We start from the raw sequence: 11,267 nt of genomic DNA, 5'->3' as shown, positions 1-11,267 counted from the left end.
AGCTCCCAGACTGATGTAGGCACTAGGAATGAAAATGCCACTGTAAGCATTTTCACACAAGTTCTGTCTCTCCCTCCAGACACAACCACAGCCCAGACACACCTAGAGAGACCCTCCCAGCCTCACTCACACTCACTTCAGCTTGCTCAGCACCCCACAGAACCCATGACAAGTATATTTGCACACACATGCCCAGGGCCCTTTTTTCTTCTGTCTACACACCAATCCTAAACCCTCTCCCCACACAGTGGTCTGGTCCCCTTCTGCACACACAATGCCAAAAACTGAAACAGCTGTCCTGTCCCAAGACAGCAAAGTACAAAGCTAAGAGTTATTTGTTACCTTGATTTTTTTTTTCCTTTCTTTTGTTTCCCTCTTGCCTCCTTCACTTCTGCTGTCTCTTGCATTGCCTGGAGCCACTCTATATCCAGGGCTGTCTTCAGTTACCAGTCCTGCAGAGAAAGCAAACATGCAAGGGGTAAAGCAGGCTGCAAAGGAGGGTCACAGCACAGAAGACAGAAGCAAGTCTCTGAACCTGCCTGTTCAAAGACTGCCAGGTCTCTGAACAAAGCAGAGAGCCCGTGAGAGGACACGGTGGCAGAAAGGAGAAAAGAGAGCACAACAAATAGCCAGTCTCCTCTGGCCAGGTGAGGGGCTCAGTACAACAGCCCTAACTTGGGGGACTTGGAGTACAGGAAGCCTGGATTCTCTTAGAGATGGGGAAAAAGAGAAACTAAGAAGAATTCTTAGTTCCTCTTCAAACTACCTTTCCACCTCCTGCTGCTGCCACCACTGGAATAAAGCTGTCATGCTTCCCCCAAACAGGAGTGTCCATTTACACACAGTGAGAGGCAGGACAAAGCATATCTGCCCACAGAAGACAGACTTAGGGAGAGTATCTAGTTACTGGTAAAGTCACCTATGTAAACTACAAGCCTAAAGACGTAACACATGGCCCTGCCAGATTAGAAACTACCCAGGGAACCATGATTTTATGCAGATACTGGTTGGTCATATACACTAACATGATGTACTAAATACTGCCACCTTTAGAAGGCCCTGATGACACAGAGAGGGCCACTGGAGCCCATACTATGCAGTAGAACTGCATAGTTGAACTATGAGATCTTCATTATCTACCTTAAGCATTAACAAACCCTGGTTTTGCTTCACTGTTAAACCTGCTGGAGTGAAGCCAAAAGCAAAGCATACACCTCTACAATACAGCAGATAAAATGAGCTAACCCAAAGAGCTTGTACCCTGAGCAAGAAGGGGGACTAGCAGCCAGACCCTGCTGATCCGCAAAAGGCAAATGCAGTAGCTGTGGCAGCTGCTGTGCTTTGGAGGAGCACAGAGTCCCTCCTGTAAGCAAAGGCAGCAGAGAGATCTCACAGAGCTTCAGACCAGGCTCCAAGGAAAGAATGATTAGACCGTGTCTGATCCTCAGAACATCACTGAGCTCATGGACAACCAGAGCTATGAAACCTGGGGGCCAGGCTAGAGACCCTCTTGTGGGTAGGGAAAGGTCTTCAAACATTTCTCAGATCTGCTCTTGCACAGCAGCACATGGTTAGAGTGGCAGCCACCCTCAGTTATATCCTCTCTGCTGCTCAGGACCAAATTGCTGTGACAAAAAAAAAGCCATTCTGAAGAGCTTTTTGGGCTCGCTCACTTCTGACTCAAGCAAGGCAGCAGCTCCTGGAAGAGGCCCTGGCCAGGACAGCACACAGCAGGGATTGTGAATTGTGTTATTGGAAATAATGGGTTTCTAACCCAGCTAGAGGGGATGTTTGAATATACAAGCTGACAGTCCACCTCTCTCTCACTTCCTTCCTAGATTATTACAAAATTCACTTTTTCCATTCCCCACACGGATTACTGCAGCAACTTTGCTAGCTGCAGTGTCAGAGGCCTTCACCAAAGCCAGAGTAGAAGGGCCTGAATGGGGACCACCAGCAGAGACTTTCCCAAGCAGTCAGTTCCAGGTGAGCCAGACCCAACCGTACCCACAGCCTTTCTCAATTACTTTCTCAATTACTTAAAAAAGCCTTACATTCCCACCTGTGGCACCTGAAACACTGGGCTCTTTTCCTGACCTTACTGCCTTCCTTATGTGGCTTCTTGTCTTCCATTGCCACTCTGAGTATCTGTGGCTCCTCTCTCAACAGCTCACCATCAACCTGGAGAAAAGGTGACCTCAGCATACCAAGCTCCTGGCTCACCTCTAACATTCCCCCTTTCTTCAGCTCCAGCCAGGAGCACTGTCCCTAAAGGCCACAGCACCTGTCAGTCACTCCCAGCCTAACTCCCACTTGCACAGGGACACACGCTGCACAGAGCAGTGATAAGCTGAGCTTTATCCAGGAAGAAACAGCAATGAGCAGCTCTGCCCTCAAATCCTGGAAATGACTAAAGCCTTCCTATTGCCCTTCAGCATCTCCAAGCCAAACACCCACATAGATGCCAAGCAGGAAAGTCTACAGGGACAATGAGGATGCTGAGGGCCCACAGCCCTCAGGCAGAGACAAGGATGCCAGAGCCTTCCATTGCCTATCCAAAAAGCAGCCAGCCAGGCCACTGTGCAAGAGGAATAGGTGTCAGAACACAACATGTCCTTAAGTATGTGGGGGCTTGATCCTCACTCCACTAATGCTTGGCCACAAGGCAGTGCCAAGAAAAACCACAGCTAGGACCCTGGCTAGAAGCAGCTGAGCATGATCGGGAGGAAGAAGACAAAGGGAGAAGACTGAATACTGCTCATACCACCAAGGCCAACAGGACAAGGATAAAGCAGTACCAGGAGCCTTGTCCTGCCACACAGGATTTCTACTTTGCGTGGCTTAGGAGGACAGCAGAGCATACCCATACAGCAGCAAGAGAGGAACAGAGATAGAGGGGCCACTCTCTTCCATCCAGCCACAAACCAGCACTCACAGGACCATTGCTGAAGCTGCTGCTCCCTCACACCTAGTCCCTCCAGTTCATGCAGCTTCCACAGACATTCAAGAGCCCAGGCTGGTCCTCAGCCTCAGATCCAGCGTGGGACAGGCACTACAGCTCTTCCAGTAGTACTCAGAGCACAGCAGCTGAAAGCCTTGGGGCTGCAGGGTCTGGAGTCTGCAGTGACAAATCTGAGGGCTCATCAGAAAGTGACACAGTTCTGCATGGAGCACAAGTGAAGGACAGGACATCTGAGTGACAGTCCCATCATCAGGTGTGCCCCACACATCCCTGTCCTAAAGGGCAGCACCCAACTGCTGCACCCCAGCTGTGCCCCTTCTCCTGCTGCAGAGGACACCAGGCCTACCTTTTCAAACAAACATCTCCACAGAGCCAAGCCCAGCAGTCATGGTGGGGGAGAAGCACTCGGAGCCTCGGCGGTGTGGGGAGGGAGCAGCGCGTGTAAACGAGCCTGTAACGAGTTTGTAATATGCATGTGTGGCGCGGCCTGCGCAGCGTCATCACAATGGCACAGGCACTTTCCCGCCTCATTGCCTCCCAAATGGATTTTAAATATCATTCCGAGGACACAATTATTTAAAACGCTGAACTAAACACTCACTAATGGGAAAACGGCGTGTGGCCTGCAGCAGCCATTCCTCATGGGGCCACTCTGCCCATGTCACCCTCTTCTCCAGCCCCACAGCCTGCATGGGGCCAAAGGAAAGTGTTCTCCTTGTCGGAGGCCAAGCAGCACACCACTGGTACCAATCATGGGACCAGCTCAACACAGATTGCTTACTTGAGAACACACCCTTTGACCCCATCCCACTGTCTCTGACCCCAGAGCAGCACTCAGCCTGGCCTGAGGGGCACCGCTAGTCAGCCCCCGGGGCTCTCCTGGCTGCAGCTCCACGTCAGGGAGCACCTCACCCCACTGCAGGTCTTTCAGTTTGCCCCAGTTCAGCAGCAGGTAATACAGGGCTGCACAGAGAGGACATGAGAACAGGGATGCCTCCTGACCCAAGTTATATGGCCCTGGAAGCCACAGTTACAACATAAGATTTACTTTCTCACTTAATTAACTTCTTCGTTCACGAAGCCTAGCCATGATAATTAACTTCTGAATACCTCCCTCACCCCCAGCACATTCCCAAGCAGGGGAGATGAAGGAAGCAGTATTATTGTTGGCTACATCCTAGACTCCAGAACAAATGGAGCACAAAAAGAGAAAAAACAAAGAAACAAACTATTTGCAGCAATCCTTGCTGGGGAGAACATAGATGGAGACACAACTCCAAGGATGCCATGGACCCTCAATCCCATTACAGTACAGGCAGCACTAGGGACGACAACCTCACGCAGCAGTGTGTGTACTCACAGGGGAGTGCCTGCCTGACCTTTGATCATCACTCATCTCCCTTCCTCCAGGCAGGGAGCCCAGGCCACCACGAGCTACCATTACTCAGGGACAACACCCTACCTCCGATTAAACAGAGAAGGGAAGGGCCACAGACCAGCACTGTCCCCACACACCAGCAGTTAAGCACAGAGAGGATGAGAGTCCCTTGCTGGAACTCTGGCTGTACATCAGGAGTTCATATTTTAACAGCTTTGGCATCACTAGAGCTATCCATCACTGGCTCATTTTCCTCTGAGTGCTGAACTGTTCTAGCCTCTGCTATTTGGAACAGTGTCTAATGATGCACCGGAGCAGCCACCTGGCAGCATGGTTGCCAAGGGACACAACATGGGGAAAGGAATACACACAGGTCTGCATGCTGCTGCCAGCCTCCACTGTCCAAGAAGCTCCCTCCCCTCAAACCTGCTCCACTCATAACAGACCAGAGGGATGCTCTGCCTCATGGTCCTCCACCACGTGAGGGGAAGAGCACATGCTCTTAAGCCATTGCTCTCTTACAGAACGGAAAACAGAACATAGGCATTGATGATATTTTTATGAACAGTCATTCAGTTTGTCACACTCTAGTACTCTTTTTGAGAGGTTGAAGAGCGGACCAAGGCAAAAAAAAAAAAAGCTTCTTCTAACCCATAGACATGCATAGCTCATTAAAAACACAGACAGGGGGCCAGGAACATGCAACATGACAGCACTGCAGTGTTACAGCACTAAAAAAGCCTCCCTGGGAGACTTGTGAGGACACAGGCAGATCTGGACAGAGACTCACATGGAGTAAGGCAGCCACAGGATACTTTGGAAAAGAGCCTGCACAGGCTTCGAGTTAAGCTTTTAAGTTTGCTTTTATTACAACTTGAGTGCTTCTGGGTCATTCTCACAGCAACCAGTATCCTGTGAATCCGTGCTGGATGGCAGAGTCTACCCCCTCCTCCCAAAACAACTTCATCCAGATCTCGCTGGATCCACTAGGACAAGGGCATGGAGCCACAACTCCAGTCTGGAAACAGCTGAGCTGAGGAGCAGTTCTCACCAAAGCTAATCTGTGCCAGCACAGAGTGATCCCTCAGGAAGACCATGAATGACATCCTGTGCAGGCATTCCAGAGCAGCTCCATGGGAATATACTGTGGGGAGACAAGCAGCAGGATCCCTGCATACCTAGAGATGAACTCACCTCCACATGGAAAATGTGAAAGGGACAGTCTGGGCAGGTTGAGTGCAGAACTCACCCATTCCAAGAGCAACCTCCTCCTTCTGCCTCTCAGTCTTGGTTCATCTGCACTACCTGTCCCCATCTGCAAGGAAATGCAGGGATCTAGTAAGAGGAATGTGAGGCCATTCACCAACTCCATTCTTCAAGCCTTCGGTGACAGGATAGGGGGCAGGTATGACATGAAGTAGGATGCACAAATTTAAGTATTGGAGAATCAAGCACTGGAACCATTAAAGCCTTACTCCTCGGGGGCTCGCTCAGTGCTAATGCTCCACCAGACACCTCCAGGGAACAGCTGCTCATCTCGCCATAAATCGGCACCTTTCCTGGCTGGTTGTGTGGGTATCTGCCAAGAGAGCCAGGGTACCAGGGAGGGAAGTTGCACAGTCCATAGGCAGCCTGCTCCAAGCAGAGCAGCACAGGGATCCTTCCCATGCTGCAGGAATGGATCTGAGATCAGGTAGTCAGACAGACCCATCTCCAGGTCAGGAGCGGAACTGCAGCTCCAGGCTGCTCCTCAGCATTCCTCGTCTCACAGAGAGCACAGCTGCACATCCCACTGCTGGGGAAACGGGAGAGCGGCTGGAAAGGAGAGCAAGCACAGATACATGGCCTAGGGAGCAATAGACTGGGCAAGGAGATGGGCTGCTCACCTGTTAGATGCAAGTGGAGCTTGCACAGCGTCCCACTCTCAGGCTGAGCTGTGTCAGACCTGTCTCCGATCGCTGCATCCAGCTGAGCGACCCCAAAAACCCGGCCCAGGGGCGGCCCCGATGCAGCAGCTCTGCCACCAGCACCAGTCACACAGCCTGTCCCTACAGCACAGCCACCACAAGGCTCACAGGAAGGAGAAGAAGTACAGTCTTGTTGGGCAAAGTGCTGCTCCACTCCTGTGCTCAGATCCAGTTTACAGGCCTGGCAGGGTGAAGGGAGCACTCTTCAATGCTGTCCTACAGCCAAAAGGAAACAGAGCACCCAGTGCAGCCCCTTCCCTCCCTCCCCCAGCCAGCCACAGTCCACAGCAGCAGGGCTAGGTCTGACAGGATGATGCTCAGCCCCAACCCTGCTGCCTCCTATGCTCTCCTGAGGAGCATCATGGACATCTTGTCTGGCCCACACTGCCAAGCCAGGCAGATCAGTACCCATCACAGCTCCATAGCTCATGAGACTCAGCATCACCTCACAAGTTTGTGAAATCCAGGATTGCCCCACATACTGTCACCTTGGACTAAACACAGCTCTGGTTCCTCCTGGTTCCTCCTACCCTGTTGTTGGCTGTGAACAGATGTTAGAGCCAGACATCCAGTCCAATGTGAAGCTGGGAAGAGGCACTGGAACAGGCTGCCCAGAGAAGTTACAGATGCCCCAAGTGTTCAAGACCGGGTTGGACAGGCACAGTGGAAGGTGACCCAGCCCAAGGCATGGGGGTGGAACTGGGTGGACTTTAGGGTCTCTTCCAACCCAGACTACTCTATGATCTCCACCACAACTCCACCCAGAATATGCCCCACGCCTTTCCTTTCCACTGCAGACACTGAGGCAGCACCTCTGTGCAGGAACCCAGGACAGCCCTGCACACCCCAAGAAGGTGCTGTGCTCACGGGGCAGCCAGGCTGCCCCACCACAGCTCTGGAGGTCATCGCCTGCACCATCACTCTGGACACAACACTTCACCCTGAGGGCTTCCCAAGCTCCATGTGGACAGAGAACCTGTTCATGCTGCCTGCAGGGCCCTGGATCATTCCCATAGGAAGCATTAGGAATACAAGAAAAGGCGGCCAGGGCCAGTTATTAACACGATAATACAAGACAGAACACAGGACACTCAGCCCTAGCCCAGTTTAGAGCCCTGCAAGACAAAGTTCTCTTCAAAGCAAGTGGAGGCAAAGGCTACAAGTCCTAGAAAGAAGATACTGTTTGTTTCTCCTGTCAGTCCAGCTCATTTGGCTTTGTTTGTCTCCCCTACCTAAAAGGGAGAAAGCCTTCACCAGGAGGAAAAAACCCAAACAACAGAAAACCAAACAACAACAAACAAAACCAAAATAAAAACCCAAGGAAAAACCCATCAGAAAAAAACCCTTTACCTTTGAAAACAGTTTATAAACATGAGAAACCCCCTTACCACTGCTAACTACACTCCACTTACCCAGAGGGATTCAGCTTCTGCTCTGACCAGTACCAACTGACAACCCGGGCAAAGACACCCACCAAGTAAGGAAGCACTTGAAGAACCACAGGAAAGTCAAAGACAACAGAAGCTTTTAGCAGTCAGGAATCTGAAAACCGGGATAAAGAGTTTGGAGAACTGTGGAGAACTCACTCTGCTTCCCAGAACAGCCCTAGCTCTCCTCAGGCATGCCCTGTGGTCCCTGCTCCTACTTGTGTGTGGTTGTTTTCAAACAGCAGCTGTTCTTCCAGCCCTACCAAACAACCCCCACCACCACAGTTCAAACTGCCCCACACCTTGCAACACCAGAATTAAAGACACAACGTGTATTTCTATGCTTTTTTTATTTGCAGGCAGCCAACAGGAGGCTTTGCTTTCTCATTTGAGTAAGACTGAATACCAGCTCCTGCAAGACTCCACAGGAAGCGGGGCCCGGGCTGGTTTCACTGGGGCCGGGTGGTCACTTGCTGCTGGTGTATTTGGTGACGGCCTTGGTGCCCTCGGAGATGGCGTGCTTGGCCAGCTCGCCGGGCAGCAGGAGCCGGGCCGCCGTCTGCACCTCGCGGCTGGTGATGGTGGAGCGGTGGCTGTACTGGGCCAGATGCGAGGCCTCCGAGGCCAAGCGCTCGAACATGTCGTTGATAAAGGAGTTCATGATGCTCATGGCCTTGGAGGAGATGGTGAGGTCTGGGTGCACCTGCCGGGTGGTAACCGAACACCGTCTCACACACCCGTCACCCTGGGGGGAACAGGGACCCAGCCGCCCCAGAAAAGCAGGGCCCCGCTTCCCATCCCAGACAGGGCACTCTAACACCAAAGGGAACCACAGCTGCCACCCTGAGAGTCTCAAGTCATGGGCCACTTGCATTAGACTGAAGAGAGGCTCCCAGAATGCCACAGCAGCTTTGGGATTGCACGATGGGAGCCCCCCCACAATCCCTGTGGAAAACAAGACTCAGAGGGATGAAAACACCCCAGTTTCCAGAACCTGCTACAGGTTCATGCTGATGACTGTAGCCTAGACAGTGCATTACCAATTCCAAAATTTCTTTTTCTCATCTCACCAGAGATTTTAGCACCTACTCACAAGCCCAGCAGGAGCTGTTCCTGCCCTCTTTACTTCTATTCAATTACTTCTTCAAGCAGAGCCATACAGCAGCACTTGCTCTCTCTAGGAAACCCTTTCTGCTCTAGATCCATCTGTTGTCTCCCACCCCCAGAATCTGTTCCCCCCAGCTTCTGAGCCTCAACTGGGGCTCTCCTGTACCCAGTCACCTTTTTTTTCATCTCACTAAAAAGCAGATTTCTTTCCTTCCTTCCTCTTGTAGTGTTAACATGCAATGAGTAGAAGTAACTTCACGGATAAAGCAGTTTCTAGCAGAAAAGAAATATTTACTCACCTGCTTCAGTACTTTGTAAATATAGACTGAAAAGGTTTCCTTTCTCTTAGGTGTCCTCTTAGATACTCTGTCCCCAGAGATGGAAACATGATCACGCTTCTTCCTAGGTTCTGAGCTCATCTCAGCCTCCAACAGAGCAACCAGCAGGTGCCATGGGGCTGGCTATATAGCACAGGCCGCAGCCCCTAACCTGCCTCAGGTGCAGCCCCCCCCAGGGAGCAGGAGCAGTACACACCTGTGGCTGATGATTTCTCTGGGCACTAAAGGAAGGGTGGCTGGCCTGAGAGGAGCTTGGAAGTGACAGATTCAATTAAACTTTCAGACCTGAGAAAAAGTTTGAGGGTAACCTGGGCAAAGAGGGAGGCAAGAGCAGTAGCATCAGATTCACAGGGGAAAAATTGCCAGAGAAGAGCTATTCCCAGGTCCACCAGGGGTTTGGTGAAAGAAGAGATCCTCCTTTGGTGCAAGGGTGTGAACTAGAGTATTCAAGGTACTCCAGAGTCAAATGGGTGGAATCACATCTGTGCTATGGAACAAGTACCGCCCTCAGCGGGAACTCGGTAATGGGAGGGAATGTCACTGCGTTGTAAACTCCCCACCAGCCAGATTCTCCTGCTATCTCAGCTACCCGCTCTTGGGACTCCACCTGCTGCACCGAACAGGGCCTGGAAAGCCAGGAGGGAGGCAGGGGAGGGCTGACACCCCACGTATGGATTTGATCTGTCTTGTAAACCAGTGATCACACCAGCAAGAGTACATATGACACAGGAATTAGGCTAAGCCAGGAAGACGTGCAGCAACAGAGTAGAGAAGTGAACAAAACAGAGTTTTCTGTCCTTTGGAGGGAAATGGAAACGTTTCAGCAGGCATCACAACAGCAATAGAAGGACCGTGCCAGTATGCTCGTCTAGGAGGGGGACACGCCGGGGTCTCTGTGCTGCCGTGCGCAGTCTCCTGCTTAGGGGCACATGCCATACTGGCACATTTGAGCAAATCACCTCTTCCAAGGAGTGAGCCTGGGAGACCCAGTCATCAACCAGTGACTCTGCTTCTGCTTGTGCAGCCCACAGTGTTTCACTGAACTGTTGTACTCTGGCCTGTCCTCATGGGGAGGCACCTGATCACCCTCTGTGAGTGCAAATAACCGTCACTGTGACAGGGTGGGGCAGGTTGTTCAGTGTTACAGAAGGGCCTCTTGCTCCCAGGAACTGAAACATTAATGATCAGGCAGGACAGGCTGGAACGGTCATGGCAGCTCTTTGTGAAGAAGAATGGGCTTGAAGATACAGGGCAGTGGAATACTCTGGGAATGGGAGGGACTCATACTGGACTAAGGAGCAGGTGACATCACCACTTGTGCTTTGTAAGAGGCTGTGTGTTGACAAGGAACAACACAGGGTCCCCACTCTGAGGGACATTCCACTACCCCCCGATTCACAGAGCTGTGAACAGGTGAGACCTTTGTGTTGGGGAAGACTTGTCACTGCAAGGGGAGCTGTGTGACCCTGGTCTCAGGTCATAGTACACGGGCTCTCTTGTGATGAAGGAGCTGGGAGCTGTTGTATCCCTACCCAGCTGCTGCCATGTCTGGCACTGGCAGTGATAGGCACACAGCTGGTTTTTCTGACAAAATGTTTAGTTAGAAGGAAGCCCTTTGGTGGAGGAGCAGCAACTGATCACTTGGCATTAGGCACAGGGAGACTTTACACAGCAAGGGTGGAGGCTCATCCACTGAGCAGTAGAGTCAGATTTGAACTCCCACGGTTGGGGAATCACCATCTGCTTCCCTGGACTGCATGCGCTAGAGGCTGTCCGTGCTGCTGTGTGCTGGGCTTGGCTCCTCCTCGGGCTGTTTTTGGGGGTGTATGGATCTACTTGCAGCACATAGACAAAGGAATCCCGTAACCCTGCACCTGTCACTTCTGGCTGTGGCTGTGTTAGAGCCAACCTCAGTTTTAGATCACAGGCTCTAGGCCACTTCTTTCAAAGACCATCCTAGCAACTAAGGAGCAATTCTTTTAATTTATCTATAATTTTGCTTTTGTAAAAGACTAGAAAAGTCCCAGCTGAAACAGCTCTAAGTACCACTGCCCCAGCTTGTGGCTGCCTCAGATCAATGCTCCACGA

The 11,267-nt window shown here is 51.5% G+C and overlaps 1 protein-coding gene across 1 annotated transcript; it reads right to left on the bottom strand.

Annotated features, from left to right (window-relative positions):
• Window positions 1-8,200: 8,200 nt before the first annotated feature.
• LOC108509059 (late histone H2B.L4-like) lies at window positions 8,201-10,703 on the bottom strand. The gene is made up of 3 exons (XM_017838294.1): window positions 10,139-10,703; window positions 9,141-9,487; window positions 8,201-8,437 (listed from the first exon to the last, which is right to left on the bottom strand). Exons 2-3 carry the CDS (start codon window positions 9,258-9,260, stop codon window positions 8,201-8,203), a joined length of 357 nt encoding a protein of 118 aa, XP_017693783.1. The 5' UTR covers window positions 9,261-9,487; window positions 10,139-10,703.
• Window positions 10,704-11,267: the final 564 nt, after the last annotated feature.

The sequence above is a fragment of the Lepidothrix coronata genome, unplaced genomic scaffold (genome assembly GCF_001604755.1).
Source record: "Lepidothrix coronata isolate B3197 unplaced genomic scaffold, Lepidothrix_coronata-1.0 Scaffold330, whole genome shotgun sequence".
Taxonomy (NCBI): Eukaryota; Metazoa; Chordata; class Aves; order Passeriformes; family Pipridae; genus Lepidothrix; species Lepidothrix coronata.
The sequence above is the reverse complement of the archived record's forward strand: the minus strand, read 5'-3'. Positions and strand labels throughout refer to the sequence as shown.